This window comes from Toxoplasma gondii, chromosome XII (assembly GCF_000006565.2).
Source record: "Toxoplasma gondii ME49 chromosome XII, whole genome shotgun sequence".
NCBI lineage: Eukaryota > Apicomplexa > Conoidasida > Eucoccidiorida > Sarcocystidae > Toxoplasma > Toxoplasma gondii.
The window spans coordinates 1,915,927-1,934,711 of record NC_031480.1 but is presented as its reverse complement, the minus strand read 5'-3'; the positions used below and the strand labels follow the sequence as shown (position 1 = coordinate 1,934,711).

Genomic DNA, 18,785 nt, shown 5'->3' with positions numbered 1-18,785 from the left:
TGTGTAACTCCAGAAATGATGTGTTCGGTCTCTGCGCTTTCGAGTGGTTGTGGTAGATGTGGGTGAGGTTTGAGAGAAACGGATGGATGATACTTCACTTCAACACGGTGTCCATCGATGTCTGTCTCTGCCCGTCCACCTCGCCCTTTGCCGCAACGCGTTCCTGGTGTTAGGCTCTTAAGATCATAACTAGTCCACCTGTTAAGATAGGTAGTGTAAATAGTAGCATAAGATCTCTAGTATGGGCACATCACATGATGACTGTCGGTCTAGAAGTAGATAGCTGTAATCCTGCGGTTGATTCTTCTTCTCATCCCCATTTTCCAGTCGTTTTGCGGGCCAATGTCTGCCAGCAAAGTGCACAGGAGCTCAGTTCCCTGGGCATCCAGTGCAGAGCTCTGACTTGTGCACTGCAGCCTATCCACCGCCCGACCCCGTAGAGTTTAAGTCGGTGACTTTGCGTGAGTTTTGACGTTCTGTGTCTGCCGACCTGAAGGCTTGTCGTGTTTGTCCTGGGAAAAAGTGTACCACAAGTCGGACCGGAGACTTCGGTCTGAAGCGATTTGTTTACCGGATCCAGGTTCTTTTGCGCATTCCGTTACCTCCGCGTTCGTTTCTGAAGCGTCAAAAGCTAAACCACCCTGAGGAGATAGAAATTATGAACGGCAAAAGAGACTGAACGTGGACTCTCGAAGGAGGGCGAAGGGTCCTTGTTCGTGTGCTGCTATGAGGAGGCGTAGAGAGGTGCACGATAATTACCCGACAAGGATCTTTCTACCTTTGGACCGTCATAATACAGCCGCCGTTTCCATGCTACTGCACCGCCGGGGCAGGAGGTCCCTACCCCAGTAAAGACGTGAAGCCCTGTGGGAGGAGCAACTAGAAGCGTCACAGAGAACTGTGCCCAATTTAGCTCAACGCCCTGTTCCACACTATCAGTTTGGATGCTCGGAAATCGAATTCCAGAGAACTAACTCCGAAAATGCAGCTGCACTGCGTTGGAACTATACAGCGGAATTTTAGTGTTAACGCTTGAAATGCAATCTGCGGTAGCAAAGGTAGTCCAGCCCAGATTTCTTTCCACGGAAACAGACAGAGCTCTCACACGATCTTTCGCGCTTGTCGAGACGCTGCTGCTATTTGTACGGCAGGAATATCCGAAACAACAGATAACGTATTCCGCTTGTCCGATGCTGGCCACGCTGTAGCAGGGAAACGAATTCTAGAAGAGAGACCACGGCAGAACAGACACACGAGAAAGATGGCAAAAGGGATCTGGAAAGTCTTGAAAAGTCCCTCTTCTCTCTTTCCCTGGGTGCCAGTCAACTGCTTTTAAAAAGCCGTAATGTTTTCTGTCCTAAACTTTGCAGTGTGCACAACGAACCTCCTGTTGGCGGCGGCCGGCCGCTCTTGCCGTGGCCGTTTCTTTTCTGATTTCTTCGGATATATGATATACATCTATATAGACACATAAGTAGACAAATACATATATATATATATATATGAATATACGCGACTTCTTTGCCTCAGTCCCTCGAGGTTCATCGTCTCCCTGTAGAACCAGTATTAGGAAGTCCTCCGACGCGGACAATAAACTCCGCAGAACAAAGATGAGACACTCCTGTCTCCAAGGTGGTGACTCGCAGACGTGGAGGTTGGGTCCTGGTGAAGATCCTCGAATCTGAGAAGTCGTTTTCTCTAGCTGCGAGAATGCGCGTGACAACAGAAATCCACGTACTGCGGCACCCCGGAGAGAAGTGGGCGTGTACTTGCGCCAAGGAAGCAACGTTTCTGCAGAGGCACGCCGAGACTACTCGGTGTGGAGTGTTTCAACATTCTAACCGCCGACCCGCAGAACGAGGAACTGCATCCCCCGTCCTCAGTGAAGAGTTCCCGAGAACGCGACTCCTGTCACGAGAGGCCACAGAGGACCCCGTCCCTTTTCCGGTCCGGTGAGGACCCCAGGAAGCCGACAACGCCTCGCTGGAGGTCTGGCCAAGAGCTAATCCAAGAGTTCGATTCTGGCCATCTGCGCGTTGTCTCCTTGGCGACAGAAAGGCAGCTTCTGCACGCGACAGAAGCCGTGGGGCCGGAACGCAAATCGCTGAGGAGCCTGAAAAGAAACAAGGATTTTTCTCAAAAGGAAAGCAGAGAATTGACATGTATTCAGAACACGACTGCACCCCATGTCCTGGAGCATGCATGCAGCCCCGAACGATCGACAGAGAAACGGATGTTCGATTGTGGCGACTGTCTGAAGCGCCAGCATCCGGTCGTCGACACTAACGGTACGGGCCCGAGTGTGTGACGGCAGCAAGTGTAGACGAAAAGACGCTCCGAAAAACTTGATTTGCAAAACACGCAGACACTTCCTCCAGAAAAGTGCATTTCCGTTCGCTTCTTCTCGCCACAGAAACAGACGAGCACGCGGGAGATCTGCCACCTAAGCACAGCGCGCAGACGGAAAGAGCAAGAAGTCACAGTGTCCCTGTTTTCCCCCCACACGAACATCGGCTACGCAGGTCGACCGCATCAAGCTCGGGCGCCTCAGGCAACCTTCTTGCCCCAAGAACGAATGAACTTTCCGCCACAGGTTCTTCGTGGTGTCGACCTAGGGTGCCCGTTCACCTCATTCAACTGGACGCGAGGAACGGTCTCCAATATGCAAACGCCGAAGAAAGTAAACATTTGGAAATCCTCACACCCAAAGACACGCCGCGGACTTGTGTCTCATTTGAAAAAGCAGAGTTTCTAGAAAAAACGTCTAGCCCTCACACACCCCAAACACAGGGAACTGCGCATGCGTTTCATTCGGACTCAGTTTGCGTTCGAGAAGCTGCACATATTTCCGACCTCGAGAAAAAGCTGTCGAGTCAGACGTTTGTCGTACAAATAGCCGAGAGCCTGGCGATATGTGTGCAGAGAGGGTTCTTTCGCCAGCATGATCAGCTTGTCGGTTGCTCGACGACATTCCTTCGCTCTGGTGAGCGTTGTCGTGAGTTCGCCTCGACGCAGAAGCTGAGGTTTCACACAGTCGAGAGCCCGAAACGTTTTCCGTCCACTTTCGGTCGGACGGTTCCGAGAAAAAGCTCCTACTTCGACTCACGACAGACAGTTCATGCCCTTCCGAGGCACAGTTCGGCGAGACTCGCAGTGGAAAGATCTTGGATGTCTGTAAAAATAGTGCTTGATTGCAGCACTTGAAAATGCAGTTTTGTACGAGAACGCCACACTATCTGAGTGAAGATGCCAGATTCAGCCGGCGACTCCCCCAGCGACGCGGATCTCCAGAGCGTTCTGAGTCTGCATCCCTGTCAACGCGTCGCGTCGAAAACGGACGACACTGGAGTCGGGAAGTGAACTGCAGTGACAAGAAAGACACCCACCCCCGCCAGACGAAACGACCTCTCTAAGGGCATGAGGAGAAAGGAAGTAAGAGCCCGTCAGCGTTCGCCGTCAACTGCCATCAGAACCGACAAAGACCGGTTCACAAAGAAGTAGGAGACACCAACTGAGGGATTCTCTGAGGAGGTATGACAGGGAAGGAGTGAAGGGGAAGGAGTCAGCCGACTCTCAGTCGCACTGAAAGCGACACGAACTCTGAAATGTGCCCTGAAGAGAAAGGGCTTTGCTGAGTCTGTGAAGGAAGCAGTCGACTAGTCACGGTGGCTTGACAGTTTCAGCTCTTTCATTGAAATAAACGTCGTTTCCTTTCAGCAGTCACGAGGGACTTTTCCACGCCAGGTCACAAGACGGATGTCGGCTCTTCCTGTCTGTACGATGTGTTACGATACTGCGATACGTCCCTCCTATTTGTACAGTACAGCCCTGCGAGCCTCGAGCAGAGTGCAACCAGCTGATACAGCAACTCAGTCGACACCAGCTCGTGGCGTCTAGCTACAAACCGAGCACCTCTCATCACAACGCTGCAGGATGCAATTCTGTGCTGCGTCTCCCATGTTGAAACTCTCGGGGATTCGCCTCCTGAAATGTAGGGTGGTACCTTCGCGTGGCCGCATCGCGCCGGAAGGGGCGTCGCCAGCCCATACGTCATGTGGAAGACAGACCCTGGACGATCGATGGGGTGTTTGGAGACGACCCCAGGGAGAAGGCCACAAGACAGGGGCACGACGAAAAAGTGTGCAAGCGATCTAGAAAAGCTTTTCCAGCTTACCTCGGTACACAGATTCCGGAGAAGACAGCGACGATGCCCGTAAGGCCTCCCAAGTTTGTTTCTCTTGCGATTGTGGTGGGCATGCATCTCGAGGCCGGCTAGACCCAACCGTTGTTTTCCCGGGAGTACAGACACTGGAAACGAGGGACGCGCCTCCCTGCCTCCTTGGAGGCTCGCGTCACAACCGTCTTCCTTCTGCGCATCGAACGGGTCGCGCGCCTCGAGGCCTCTTCTCGAGGCAAGGCTGATTCGGCCCGCGAAGAAGCGCAGCCGCAGACTCGCGGGAGCAGAGCGAAGCGCGTCTGCGCTGGGTCTCGCCCCGTATGCTTCCGCGGACGAGGCTGTTGGTGTCTGGCCAGCTGTCGCCCACATCCGTTCTCGACGTCTGTGGATTCTCTCGAGTTCCGCAGTTCCTCTCTCTCCCCTTTTCGCAAAGGTTTCTCTGCCTGTCGCGGAGGACGACGCAGCTCCGAGCGCCGCTTTCTCCGCGTTTGAATCCTCGACCGCGAGCCGAGAGCTTTGCGGAACTTCGCTTTCCACATCGCGAAAGAGGGAAGTTCTCTGAGCAAAGGATGCACCGATAAGAGGCACGGGCGTCGACGTCAGAGCGGAGAAGGAAGCTGGAAACACGGAGGACGAGAAAACGACGCCGCCGCTTGTTTCTCCCACGTCCTCTCCGCCCAACTCTGCCTCTCTGCGGCCCACAGAGTGCAAAGCAGATTTGTGATCTTGGCGCCGTTTCGAAGCTGCGGAAAACGCGGCACACGCGGCTTCGATGCCAGACTGCCGCATGTCCTCCACGCCTACGCGGGAGGCGGACCTGGTCTCCGAGACTCCTCGACGGAAGTCTCGGAAACTGGAGAGAGGAACTCGGCTTGCACGACCTAAGACGTCGAGGAATGCAAACACTGCGGGAGGGCCTCTAGCCGGAGTGTTTGCCTGCGAAATCGAGCGGAAAATCCTGTCGCTCGTGCCTGCTCCCGCGACCTGCTCTGCGAGGGCTCCGTCTGCGGCAGGAGCGCTGTGATAGCACAGCGAGTCTCCTCCGAGACGCGGGCAGGAAGAAAGCAACTTGGCAACGCCGGAACAGGAAGCGTCATTCCGTCCACGGAGGTCGGCGAGCGCGGCGAAGGGGGTCCAGGTCGCCTCAGAGAAGTTACGTCCAACAGGAGATCCGAAAGAAGAGTTGAAGGACGCGGACAAAGTCCACAGCCGGTGCGGCGGAGAAGTGCCTCTCTTGCCAGACACTCCCGGGACCGCCAGGCAGAGGAGCAGCTGGAGCAAAAGAAGGCTTCTAGAGAAGAAAGAGGAAAAGCAGATCTTCCCCTGCAACGCAGATCGAACACAGCGGCGAGTCGCGGCCGCAAGGACCGAAAGAACCATTTTGGGGCAACGCAGAGCTACGCGAAGCTACGTCGCCACTTGCTAGCCAACTGCGTGTTCAAGAATGAGATACGCGAAGGCGGCCAAGATGCCAGGAACAAGGACGCCTCCCGACTTTCCCGTCAAAACATGTTTTGAAGAAAACGAAACAATCAACTGCGGGAGTAGATGAAAGATGCTACGAGTTGAAGGAAAGCTCCGAAAACGGAACTCGTGGCTGGATCTACAGCGAGAGGGGCAGTCGAAACTTCGTGCACGGGGTGTACGAACACCTAGGGACAGCATGTGTTTGCGCGGAACCTCGAGTTTTGAAGAAACACGTCAAACGATTTCCTCTTGTTTCTCTAGAAAGAATATCTCAAGATGCGTCCTGTTCTCCAACAGAAAATCGGCAGAGGTGTGTCTGTTCTGCTGTGAAAGATGAGAGCGGTCCTCGTTTTTGCGGCTGCGAAGCCGAGCAAGACTCTGCAAGAGGCTCTTCGAGACAGGCTTCCCTCGGTTATTCTCCACTTTCCTCTAAGGTGAAAACGCCAACTCGATTCCTCCGTTTTCGCATCCAGAGTGGCGCAAGGTGTTCCATGCAGAGGGCACAGACGTTCGCAAAACGCAAAGGACGGGCGTTTTGGGCTGTACGAACACGGGCAACACCCTGCCCAACACAGCTGGCGAAGAGGTTTTCCACAAAGGCAGCGAAGGCGTAGGAGAGCACGCGGAGGGAGCCTTATGAAGAGAGAGGGGAGCATGTCCGTTTCTGCAGCTTGTAGACAAATGCAGGTGCGTTTTTCGTGTTTGTCCGGTCGAGAGAAGTCTCAAGGCACTGGTGGACTCCGAGAGACTCACGCAGAGCTGAGGATATCCACTGTGCAGATGTGCCTCGACCCTGTGCAAAGCCACCTGAGGAACAAGAAAAGGCGGCACAAACTAGTACAGATTCTAAAGTTGGAAGGAGAAGGCCGCCGTCCAAGACGCGAAGAGAAATTCAGTTATCTTTAAACCCTCGCGTGAGACACCGAGCCCGACAGATACCTTTGCGGCACACACCCCTTTCAGGTTTGGAGCTGGAAAAGGAGTCTTTCAAGAAGGGCCTTTGAGAAGATCAGCTGAGAGGCAAGAGAGCTGAGAAATGGTGCGCTCTTGTTTCTCGAGAACGCAAGCTCTCGTATTGCTCTCGCCGATGTGGGCAGCAAGCGCATGCGGAGAGTCGCATGCAAGAGCAGCAGAGCCGATTTTGACATTTCCAGAAAAAGCCTTCGGCTTTCGACACTAGGAAAACGAAAAAGCGAACATCCATGGATTCCTGTCAGCCTTTTTGGAACTGGAGGGATCCTCTGAAAAAGCCACAAGCGTCGTGTGTTCCGGCAAAGCTTGCCATTTCGGCGAGTCCGCAGCGAAAAGCGGAGACGAGACATTCTGGTTTTCAAGTGGAGAAACCGACTCAGTCTCAGTCAAAGGAGTTTCTGCTCTTGACTCCGAGAAGTCGCTTTCTTCCTGGCCTTCAGGGAGATTCGAACTCAGAATTCAACCCCTCGCAAGTGCCTGCAGGAGTATACGCGGCGAGATGAAGCCAATGGAGACGATTTTCCTGTCCTGCACTCTTTATGTACACTTGTAAACGCCTACCCGTCTTCACTGAGTCTCCGGTCGTTCGTCTGTCTGGAAGGGAAGAACATGCAGGAGGTCTCTCGGTCGGAAAGAGTATCTGTCCCTCCTCCTCTGTGTCTCGGCGTTGCTCCTCCGGTCCTCCTCTCCGTCGTCGTCTTGAGCAGCTGCTTTGTATCGTCGACTCAGACATCATTCGCCGTCTCCTTCTCTCGCCTTCTTTCTGGCGTTTGCACACCTCAGCACCTGTGCAGCGCTTTGCCGTCGCTGTCCTTTGACGGTGGCCCCTGTTTCCTCCGCCTCCCGCTTTCTGCGGGACTTCTTCGTTGCTGAACCAGGGCGTGCCGTTGCAAACAGGAAGACAAACCAGTTGAAAATGGTTGCTTCGCTTGGTTTTCCTCTCCTCTCTGTTTAGAACCATGAGCACTTCAACGGGGGGGGAGACTCCCAGCCCCCAAGCTCTGCCTTCTCCTCAGGCGAGCACCTCTGCTACTCTGACAGCGACAGACTTGCAAGCAGCCTACACCCTCGGTCAACAACATGACAACGAACTCACTCAGGAACTGCTTCTGCAGCAGGTGAGAGCACGAACGAAAAAACTGGCGGAGCAATCGTTGAGATGGGCGGCAGGAAGCCGTCAATTTCAGCAAAGCTAAAGAAGGACCTGAGCCCAGGCAGTTGCTGGCCGGTGAGAGGAATGCTGTGTTCAGCAAGTTCCCGTGAAAGTTGCTGGATGGAAAGGTGTCGTTTTTCGGTGAGACGGGGCATACGAGAAGATGCTCAAAAGCCATGTTTCAGCGACTAACAAGACTCGCGCACAGCTCGTCATCTCGTGTGAGAAAGTCCGGTTGAAAGGTGAAGTTTCGTCGCGCTCCTCTCGCTGCCTGCTCCACGTTGAGAGCGGGCGCCAGGTCAAACACAGCGGAACGCCTGTTGGGGTCCGCACTCAGATGCCCCAGCATCTCCGGCATCGCCTGTGCATGCGCGCGTTACTCTTCAACGTCCAGACTGCTCTCTGCAGAAATACAATCACGCGCGCGATTGTTTTCCTACAGAGCTCTTACGGCTGTTTTTGCTGCTGCGGACCCCCCACACACACAGCTGGTGACCTAAGTGTCTCTGTGTCTGCGACTTGAGGCTTTTCCTACTGAGGACTTGATGCAAGTTCTCTTGTACGTTTTCCAGTCTCCAGTTTGGATGCTTGAGACGCAGTCCGTATTCCCTGTCAAGGGACGACGCGTCACAACTTGCTTCTTCATAGCCCTCTGGTGTGCTGGGAGAACTCTTCCAGGCGAGCAACACTTCCTCCTGCAGTGTCGCGAAACGACTCGGAAGCCGCTCGACGCGCGAAGCGCTTTTCCGAGCTGCCTACCTGCCTCTCCAACCGGGGGACTCTGACGCGGACAGAGAGGGCGCCAGCGAGGCGCGACCAGAAAACTGATTCACTTTGAGCGCATGCAAGGTCGGAAGCGCACGAAAGCTGTCTTGGAGCGCGACGGAACTGGGACGTGGTCAACACAGTCTCCAAGATGTCAACTGCCGTTTGCTCCTACTCCACGTTCCGAAGAAATGTAAAAAGAAGCCTGGCTGGTGCGTGTGTCTGTCCATCCGCCGTTCAGGGCTGGGGAAAGGAGAAGATCGTCGCCGCCTTCAACCGTCTAACGGAGGCGAGAGCAGCTGTCATTCGCCGAAAGGGCACTGGTGAGGAAGTTCACTTTGCTTTCCAAGTTCCTTTCTGTGTTGCTTGCGCGTCGGCTCTCGAGCTCAAAGTCTGGAGGCCGATCTCTATGGAAGCCAGGACGGTCGACCGACTTTGCGACAGAAAAATTCACTTGGCGTGATTGCGGGTGAGCGTCGAGTGTCGATTCTGCAACGTTTGTGTCTTCCGGGGAAACGGTTAAAGAGCAACGGCTAGGCAGGCCATTTCAGTAAGGTTCGAGTCGCCTTTTGAGGAGCAAGTGTCAGGCAGACCACTCAGACCGAGCAACGAGAAAGTGGGCGCTTTCGAATCACCAGTGATCTGCGACTCCTGAGATGCGGACGCGTGCTCGCCCACGTTGGCATTGTGAGAAGGAGGTGTGTCTGTGCGCGTAAAGTGTTGGTCTTGCCCACGTCGCAAGAACTCCTTTTTTACATGTGAATCGGCGTCGAACGCCTTGACTGCCGCACGCTGTCGAACTCCAGCAGCTCGTGTTTTCGCTTCAGAAAGTGTCTTCCGGCTGTATTTCGAATTGAACGTGCTGTTTCCCGAGGGGGACACCCGCCGCACATCTTTCAAAAGCTCCTCTTGTCAGGCGCGTACGGCAGTGCCGTCGCTCTTCTCTCGACCTGACCGTACTCGCGTGTTGCTCCCCTTCGTTCTCAGCTGTGTTCCAAGCCGTTTCCTCGCCGTCCCCCTCGACAGAAGGTGGCAACGTCTCAGCGGCACACTAGGCTCGAAGGCGTTTTGCAGCGAACGCATGCGGTTTCCTGTTCTTCTCGGAGACAGGCGCCTCGGGAAACTGCTCTCGGAAATGCATGCACTGCGAGTGTGTGGCTCTGGGTGCGCATGCTGCATGTATTGTTCACCGGGGCTACGACTGATTTGCTTTTCGTAGCACGCGTGTTAAGCTCGTCGGGGTACCAGCTTGTGTTGGCGTTTCGCTGAGAAACCGCGCGATGCATGCGGTTCCCCAGAGCCGTTGAACGCTGAGTCGTGCGGCAGTTCCTGTGTGAACTAGTTGGGCAAATGGAAGTTGTTGCCGAGCAAGCGTCGCTTTACGCAGACGACAAAAAGACACCGCGAAGGTAGACATAAGGAGTAGTTTTTCTAAGTGCAAGTAGACCATGAGGCTTCTGGGGCTGCGTGACCTTCCAGTCGGAGAGGTGGGAACAGCGTTTCGAGAACAGAGATCTTCAGTCTGTTGTGACTCGACTCGATTTACGTGGCAACGCAGATTGTTCTGCGACTCTGTGCGTGGCGTGTTTCTCCTTGTCACCAGGAGACACTGGACGACTCTTGCGCACTCGTGTACAGACGTACGCGCAGGTGGATTTCGTTTCTCTGGACAAGAGTGTGTCAGTTGAACTAGGTGTTTCACGAGGATTAGATGACTGCAGCTCCAGTTGCACATTCCGCGAGTTATGTGGATGAACATGCGCTCTATGAGATCGTCTGAACGGCGAGAAGGGAAGTGTCTTTCGAAGAAAAGGTGTTTCCTTCAGTTCACTCGATTCGGTTCCCATCTGGTTTACCTGAAAGACACGCAAAACATCGAACGAAAGGAGGACGTTTTGTTGCCTCTGTGTCACTGAGAAGTTCTGGTCGCTACCGTTTGAACGCGTAGAATAGGTTCCCGTGTGAAAAGGTTCAGAGACCCTACAATAAATTCAAAGTTCATCCAATCACATGATGGCCAGCGCAACCTTCAAACTATCCGGGGGGTGCGTTCGCCTTCCGCGACGACAGTCAACGTGCGGACGGGCTCGGTGGTCTTCTTGTGTTGCCAGTCAAATTGTGTAAAAGCAGACACGTGGAGTGCAGTGGTCGAGTGCAGGAATTCCGGAGTAGCTGTCAAAGGTTCTGATACTTTTCTGCCGAAAACAATGTCTCATTGCACCAGGTGAAAGTCGATTCTGCTGTGCATGCAGGGCTCTGTTGTCTCCTGCGTCCATCGAACGTCATTGGAAAGCTGAAGACTCTGGACGCGTTCGACTACAAAGTCTACTGTGCAATTGAGCAAGCTGGCACGACCGGTAGGTTTCTTTTCATCGACTGCGTGTTATGTGTCTTTCGTCGCTGCTCCACGGTTCGCGCTCGCTGCGAATCTGGGGAAAACGCAGAAATCCGTTCTTTGTCACGGCTGGAACTCGCGTTTCCGCGTCGCTTCACTGTTACTCGTCTGCTGGACAAGGCGCTTCTGTGTGTCGCTGGCCTGTCGGTTTCCGTCTCGCTTCTTTCTTGCGGTGTTCCGAGACCCGCGAAACGGCTGGGCACTGCTTGTTCGTTCTCGACCACGGAAAACCGTTTCTGCGAAAAGGAGGGACTTGAGCAGAAGACGTACGCCGTGTGGCGTGGGGTGGCTGGTTCAGGTGTCTGGACAGCGGATCTGCGGAAGAGCACCGGACTCCAGACTCACATCATTCAGCGCAGTGTGAAACAGTTGTGCGACTTCCTCAAGCTCATCAAGCCTGTCAAAAGCATTCACGTGAAAAATCGGAAAATGTACATCTTGGCGCATCTCGAGCCGGCGAAAGAGGTACGGTTCCTTGACAACTCAAAATCGAATTTTAGTTCCTTCAACTCGAGTTGATTCAGGAAGTGGAACCAGTGTTCTACGTCAGGAATTTGCCTTGTATTAAGATGCCGAGCGCGCGGTTAGTGGAACGTGATTTTCTTCTCTACTGTAAACAAAACAACTGGTTTGTCGCGTGGAAGCCCAGGCTCGCATCGATTCCATCCGAGGAAGAAAGAAAAGACACACAACATTTCTGAGCCGTAGCTGTCTCGCACGATCTGCGTTGTGTGTCGAATTTCTTGACAGCTTCAGCCTGTGGCAGATGGGATGCCGCCGCAGTGTATCTACGGTGTGGAAGGAGCTTCGTTTGACTTGGCGATTGGCCACGAACAAAGGAGTACCCTGTGAAAGAGCATCGACATACGTTTGTGTGGGGTGTCAGTGTTTCTACTGGGTTCAACTCAAAGTCTCCCTGTTCGTGTGACAAGAGCTTCAACGAAAGCAACGTGTCACGTTCTGAATGAAGCTGACTCTCGGAGGCCCCACAGACTGGGGGCGCTTTTTCAGGTCACAGGGTCGCATTTTGCCGGATGAAACAATACTTTTTGTAACGCAGCCAGCCGTGTCGACGGGCTGACTCCGTAGTCGGGTGTAACGTGCGCTTTTCTGCTCCAGCTTTGCACGAGGAAACCCAACATTTCCTCGACATCTCGTGACTGTCGCCTGTGGTCGACAGACCCTCTTGGTGCTCTCTCGTTCGACTCGGAATCAACGGGTCCCCTTTTCGAAGATTCTCCAGAAGTGGTGGAACTTCGCTACCTCGCTTGCTGCGCGCTGAACAAACTCGATCCAAGTCTGTAGCCGTTTCTTCACCTGGTCCCGAAGTGGTGTCTGTCTGTCAACGAGAAGAGTTTCACGTGCACCCGTGTGGCGGCGCCTCTGAGGCAGCAACACGAAAGGAATTCGCGGAAGGAGAAGTTGCCCTTCTCCAGAGCACGGAGCCTTTCCATCTTCGTCGTTCGCTGTCGGGGCGCGCGGATTCGTCGTCTGGCTCTGTTAGAACAAAATATCGACTTGAAGTTCATGCGCTTTTCTTCCCTCGTAATCTCTCGTTCTTCTTCCTGCTCTCTTCTCCGTTTGTTCCTGGCCTCGGATTCGTGAGTTCGTGAAACTGAAAGCCACCAGAGCGAAAGCTCACAGCGGAACGCGGAAGTGCACAACTTTGACTCGACCTACGAGGTGACAGTGTCAAAGAACTGGAGATGCGCAGAAAACCAGTGCGAAACGCGTCGCGTGCTTTGCGTGTCTGTACACTTCAGATCGCAGGAGGGTCATTCTACAGCAATGGCGAGTTCAACGAACACCTTGTTGAGGTAAGAGACTTTTGCTAACGCCTTAGAAACTGCCAGCAGGTTCTCGACTCGGGTGAAGCGAGGGTAGGTTTTCTGCAGGTCTTCGCCGCTGCCGTTGAAACTGTCTCACCTTCAACTCTTTCTTCCGCGGACCCCTGAGATTGCGAAGTCACGTTTCGGGACTCGTCAGTGTCTTTCAGTGTACGTGCACGTAGCGGTTGATATACTTGTACACTCGTATGGCTGAGAGCTTGTGTGGAGATTCCATGAACTCCGAATAGAGGTGTGCAGCACTTCCACGTTGACACGTATCACAGTCGAGTACGATCCACGTACACCAGGGGTATAGCGCGTTCATTGACTGCGCTCGGGCGCCGTGTATCAGTGTGCTAGCGGATGCAGCTCGTTGGGATGGCCATTTGAGATCCAGAGTTAACGGAATTGCAACGGATAGTATGTTCGGATTCATCCTGATCAAAAACAGCCGGCATTTAGCGGACGGAACATTTGTACGGCATGCCGCGTCCCGGGAGAGAAGCTCTGGAATTCGTACGCCCATACGCGAGGTTGCATTCTTTGTCTTCTTGCTTCTCCTTCCCCGTGGCAAAGGTTTCGTGGAGCAGCCTGGTTTGTAGAAAGAGGGTTTCCCTTTTTCTAGCTACACTTGGAGCGTCTGTGAAGTTGACGTCTGCGTCAATTCGTTTCTGCTTTTCACTCTCAGTTTGTGTGGAGACTTCTCGAGTCTTCTAGTGTCTGACCGCCGCTGCTGAGACTGCATATTCTCCTCTCACTCGAGTGCCACCACGCTTCTTCTTCCGAAGCGTTTCGAGGGAAAACTCCTCTGTTCGGGCATTCCTCTGTCCGCTGCTTGTGTGTCGCTCATGTTTCCAGTCTCCTCTCAGACGCCGCTCAGGAAACTGTTACTATATACAGTTTACGCGTGTATACATATATGTAGAGATATAGATGGATACAGATGTAGACAGAGAGAGAAAGGGAGAAAGGGAGACACAGATAGAAAGATACACAGAAAACACAGAGATAGATAGATATAAATAGACAGATAGATAGAGAAGTGCAGATAGAAAGATAGGCTGAACGATAGATACGGAATTGGTCATATAGGTGGACTTGTATTATGTGCGGACTAACATAAGGAAGGCGACTCCCATAGCGATGATGATTTTTTTAAACTTTCCTATGCAAATGGTGGTTTTTCACGCTCGCACTGGTGATTGTCCTGATGTATGTACGGTTGTCTTGGGTTCGTGTGCCAACGCCTCTGCCTCCTTCTCTATACAGGCCTAGAGTGTCATTCTCCGCATGGTGGCATGTGGTTTTGATACGCTCCTGTGTCTCTCTTCAGCATCTGCGTGATCAGACGCGAACGTTTCTTCAGAATGCTGGAACTGCTTCCTTCCAGGCTCTGGCCGCCTACACCCGAAGCAGCGGTACGTCCTTGACATTGACGGCGGCTTACGCTTTGTTGTGTGTACGTCTGGCACCTGCTGTGTCTGTGTTTAAGACGTTGTCGTGTGTTTGTTGATGAAATGTCAACGACGACGAAATCTGTTCAACTAAAGTGCCGCTTCCGAAGGAAAGTCAGCTGCTCGTGTTTGCTTCCAAGCGAACGCGTCTGAATGTTAGCTGCGACCGACGTGGGAGTGAAGGTCGTTCGTGCGGCATCTGTTCAGAGCTTGAACCCCCAAAATGTCCTCCGGGTTCGTCAGACTATCGTGCAAAAGAGTGTCGCGGATTCAATGAAGAATTCTGAATTCCCCGCCTCAGAAAGAACATACGAAGGTCGCAGCTAGACCCGCACGGGGAGTTCCGTATTAGAAGCAAACGGCGTTTCTGCGCAAACGGTCCGCGATCCAGAACTGTAAATTCAAGTCGAAGACACACAGTGGCTTACTTATGTGGCGTTACATTAAGGACGAACGAGCGAGCGTGGGGACCGGTGAGGTCTCTGGCGTGCAGAAACCTGTCCATTTTGTCTTTTCATATAGCGGAGATAAACGCAGTGCATCACCTTTCTAGTATTTGTGTTTGTAAAGAACGAGACGAAGTCTCTTCGGCGTGAAGCGCTCACTTTCGTCAACGAGGAGCAAAGAGGAGGGCCGGTAATGTGAAGGGTAGTGTCCTGGTAGGAAGAGATCTGAAACACACACGAATCCGAAAAATGCCTCCATCCGTGGAAACTAAAGAAGTCACTTCAGGAACGTTTTTCGTGAAACGCGACGACCTCCCCTAACAAATGCAGCAGGGGTACTGCGGCGACAAAAGATGGTGTTGTCTCCTGGACGTTGTGTGACGAAAAAAACGAGTGAACTCAAAGGCGGAGACCACAACCGAAGAGGAACAGTGCTTGTCACAGAAGCAACACGGTGGTCCTGTGTAGTGCGAAAGACACTGTATGTGACAGTCCATTTCTCGGTTAGACCCTGAGGCATCGTGTTTCTACCTGTCTACCTGTACGTTTCTACATTTGGATGTATATATATATATATATATATATATCAACCTATCTGTATACGTCTACCTTTACCTATCTATCTATCTATCTATCTGTTCTTGTCTGTCTATTTGTCGATATCTATAGCTGTCTACCTTTCTATCTATATCTGCCTATGTGTATTTACCTGTCTACCTATCTCACTCTTTATATGTATATATATATATATATATGAAGTATATGTTCGACAGGTGGATCGTGTTCTGCGTCTCCGTGCCTATTTTCCATGAGTTCTGACTCCTGACCATTTTTCCAGTCGTTTCACCGAATACGCTTTCTTTCCGTGTGGTTGTGATGAGCAAGAAAAATCGAGGTAGGCGTCGTTGAGGAGGAAAGCGGCGATTGCGTGTGTGCGGCTTCCTCGAATGAGTGTGTGGCATTCACCTCGCGTGCAAAGCAGCTCATCATCAACGTTCATAATTCCTACCATCTCGTTCATTGATCTCTATCCGGCGCGTTCTTCAGGCGAACGAAATGGCGCCACGTTCAGTGACGAGGACTTGGAAAAGGTTTTAAACACATTGGAATTTGAGCAGAAGATCTGTCGAGTTCCGACGCTCGGCCAGCCAACATTTGTGGTGAGTGGAGCTTGAGAGAAGAGCGTTAAAGTCATATTTCCAAGGCTCTAAACGGCATGACTTCTAAACTAGTGCTCTATGTCTACCAGATCCAAGCTCAGTTGTGCCTGGATGCGTTCGAACGTTAACTTCTCGCGGACACACTGGAAACCGTTTGCTTTTGTTCACGCATCCTCATTTGAGCACGCAGAATATCTGTGTTGCGGCGCGTGAGGCAACCGCAACTCGGAAGAAAACGTAATCTGGTCATTTGGAAAGTGCAGCGTTCTAGGCAGCTGTGTGGGAGGAGTTCAGAAAAAGTGTATGCAGGATGTGTGTAGCAGTGATGTTTGGAGATACTGAAGAGGCGGCAGAGCGTTTCGAGTTTTCGACGCGAGTGCTTGTGTGCACCCGCGATGCGCAGAAAAAAGGCCGGGAGGCGTGCGTTTCTTCTTTTTACGAAATCTGCTCAAAAAGTGCTTTTGTCTCTCTTCAACAACCCGCCACCAATTTGAATTCCGCTGTGAACGAACGCAAGAGATGTGCTAATGCTGTAGATGTGATATAGGGATTGCTGGTACCACTGGACAGTAGCCGGCCACGCGGCGTTCGTCGATAGAGTATACTCCGCGTTTCAGTTTCGATTCCTAAGCTTCTTTCACAAGATTCCGTATGACTATTGATAAGGCGTAAGCGACTTTGAGTAAATCCAAAGGCGCAATACTTAAAAGTATGTCGGAGCAACAGTCGTTTTGGTGGAGCACTGCGCATGTGGGTACAGTCGTCTCAGCAACGCCTTCGGTATTTTCTGTTTCCATTGCAGTGGAGCAAATTCCCTGCCCTCTACGACCCGTCGGCCGTGCCGTGTAGTACGTGTCCTGTGAAAAGCTCGTGTTACAGCCGGGAGGAAAACAAGATTTCTCCGGCGAACTGCGAGTATCTGTCTTCTTGGCTGGGCCTAGATTTCGAGGTAAGATGCACCTGGAACGGCGCCCAAAACTTCAGGGTTGTCAGACACAGACGGCCAAGTTGTACACAGTGTCTCAGGTTCTTGTGCGGGCAACGGGCGCTAACAAAGACGCCTGTCTCGGGATTTCTCTAACCGGCAACAAGGCACGATTCTAGATTGGCTGGCTTGAATGCATCGTCGGTTCTTCACGATGCTGCTGCCGTGGCAATGCTCCCGATATCTCTAAGAAGACATACCTCATATCGGAACGTGAGGCTGCTTGAAGAAAGATCTTTGCCTCGATCCATGAAATTTACGAAAAGGTTCACATCCAAGCGAATTAGGTTCACTCGCCGCCAAAATTATTGCGACGAATGTGCAGCAGCAAGCAGTGCCGAAAAGGCGTGTGTCCGTGTGTGATATCAGAACTCCAGTGCTCTTCTTTCTCTTCAGTTGCCGAAAAGTAGCCCACCTGGGCATCTCCCAGTGAAGTCACTTTCCAGTAGAACCGTATCACAGTTCAGCCCTGTTTTGTGTAATTCAGTTAAATAGGAAAAGGTCTTTTACTATTTTCCAGCGGATACAAGGCTGATGAAGTTCCCTTCTGCCTGGCAACGTAGCGTTGTGCCTTTGCCTCCTCCACTGAATAGGATGGGACACAGTCGTCAGGGTCAGCACAAATGGAACTGTGCAACATTAGAGTAGCTATACACCTGCTGAACCGCCTCATGTAAAACAAAGAAGAAAACACTCGATGTGGAGAAAGTGGAATAACTTTCTTTAGCTGCATTGTAGAACGTATACTAGAAGTGTTTGGATGCCTATTTGAGTGATCTGCATTATATGGCCACGGCGAAACACTTCTGAACACCTACCTGGTGGCGCAGCTGAGCGATCTTGCACAAGACAGACCACCTGTCTACATTAGTTGCACAAACGATTCCTGATATCAGCAGCAGCACAACCTTCATATTTCCATGGGTTTTTCTGGCGTCTGGAGCAGAAGTGGAAGTTCTGTCCTCTTTTCGAAACAAGTCCAGAGGCCGCTTGCATCGAGCGTTTATGGGCAAGACCGGTGCGGTGTTTTGTTGGATTGCAAGTTCTTTTCCTCGTTTTACTCGTTCTGAAGTAGTCGCACTGCGTTTAGATAGGTTGCTCAGGAACGCAGGGAGGAGCAACTTCGCTGGAGTGCTTGAGAAGCTACGTTTGATCGATTGAGATTGTCGTCCGTCACGCTAGTGAATTGAAGGCATTGCTGGGTTACGTAATTCACCGTCAACCGCATGTCATAAAGGATGCTGAGAAAGCTCAACCAGCTATCGACTGTAATTAGTTGAGCTCCGCCACTTCTCTGCCGTCGGCCCAGTTCTGCACAAAACGTATCCTACAAACTAGTGAGAAGGTCCTAAAAGGTAGCGAGGAAAGTGGTAGGACCGATAGAGGGTGATCAGCACCATCAAATATCTTCTTCTAATGGGGTTTATTACGAAACTGTCTAGGGTTTGGAACGAGACTTGTGTCCATTCTCTGTGTGAACAGGTCGATGCAACTTCTGAAGCAGACGAAGGCGGAGCATCTGAACCGCAGAGTCCTAGCAGTCGGTGACATACTGCTAACAACATGTGGCAACCAGAGAAGGCACGTACTTGGCCACGGAGAACTCTGAAATGTTTACATTCGTTTCTGTTGCTTTCGCGTCTCTCAGCTTATTTTCGTTGTGATTATCGCTTCTGCCAACGTTTATTTTTCTCCATTTCACTTTCTTCTGACTGTTGTATGTTTGTTCGAGGCTTCGTGTGCGGGGAGTATGTGTGACCTTCGCTGATTCCACTTTCTTTGTCCTTTTCCATTTTCATTAACACTTCCTCCTCTCGCTAATTTTTCTTTTCGAAAATCAGGTATGCAGCTATGTTCAACCAGTGGAAACATTGACGCCCTTACCAAAGACTGCATTGCTTCTCGATTTAAGACCAGTATCCGATGTCTGTGAAGCTTTGTTGCCACGTGAACAACGCCGCGCAGTATTCCCGATAGAAGGC

The 18,785-nt window shown here is 52.0% G+C and overlaps 2 protein-coding genes across 2 annotated transcripts; one reads left to right on the top strand and one right to left on the bottom strand.

Annotated features, from left to right (window-relative positions):
• Nucleotides 1–1,011: 1,011 nt before the first annotated feature.
• TGME49_217590 (50S ribosomal protein L17, putative) lies at nucleotides 1,012–6,636 on the bottom strand. Its single transcript, XM_002371285.2, has 3 exons — nucleotides 4,175–6,636; nucleotides 2,854–3,018; nucleotides 1,012–2,113 (listed from the first exon to the last, which is right to left on the bottom strand). The coding sequence occupies exons 1-3, from the start codon at nucleotides 5,555–5,557 to the stop codon at nucleotides 2,003–2,005; spliced, it is 1,659 nt and encodes a 552-aa protein (XP_002371326.1). The 5' UTR covers nucleotides 5,558–6,636; the 3' UTR covers nucleotides 1,012–2,002.
• Nucleotides 6,637–6,804: 168 nt separating this feature from the next.
• Nucleotides 6,805–18,750, top strand: POLR3F (DNA-directed RNA polymerase III RPC6). Its single transcript, XM_002371284.2, has 9 exons — nucleotides 6,805–7,734; nucleotides 8,776–8,857; nucleotides 10,787–10,891; nucleotides 11,228–11,394; nucleotides 12,693–12,746; nucleotides 14,092–14,176; nucleotides 15,706–15,818; nucleotides 16,621–16,767; nucleotides 18,286–18,750. The coding sequence occupies exons 1-9, from the start codon at nucleotides 7,576–7,578 to the stop codon at nucleotides 18,349–18,351; spliced, it is 978 nt and encodes a 325-aa protein (XP_002371325.1). The 5' UTR covers nucleotides 6,805–7,575; the 3' UTR covers nucleotides 18,352–18,750.
• The last annotated feature ends 35 nt before the right edge of the window (nucleotides 18,751–18,785 follow it).

Bases quoted from the DNA above. Each gene is read 5' to 3' on its own strand.
- TGME49_217590 (XM_002371285.2), bottom strand. From the start codon at position 5,557: ATGGTTCTTTCGGTCCTTGCGGCCGCGACTCGCCGCTGTGTTCGATCT. The intron at 3,019-4,174 runs GTAAGCTGGAAA...GTGAAACCTCAG, and splicing joins TCCGGAATCTGTGTACCGAG to CTTCTGCGTCGAGGCGAACT. The intron at 2,114-2,853 runs GTCGGAAATATG...GTTTCTTTTCAG, and splicing joins CTCGACAGCTTTTTCTCGAG to GCTCCTCAGCGATTTGCGTT.
- POLR3F (XM_002371284.2), top strand. From the start codon at position 7,576: ATGAGCACTTCAACGGGGGGGGAGACTCCCAGCCCCCAAGCTCTGCCT. The intron at 12,747-14,091 runs GTAAGAGACTTT...GTCTCTCTTCAG, and splicing joins TCAACGAACACCTTGTTGAG to CATCTGCGTGATCAGACGCG. The intron at 16,768-18,285 runs GTAAGATGCACC...CTGTGTGAACAG, and splicing joins GGCTGGGCCTAGATTTCGAG to GTCGATGCAACTTCTGAAGC.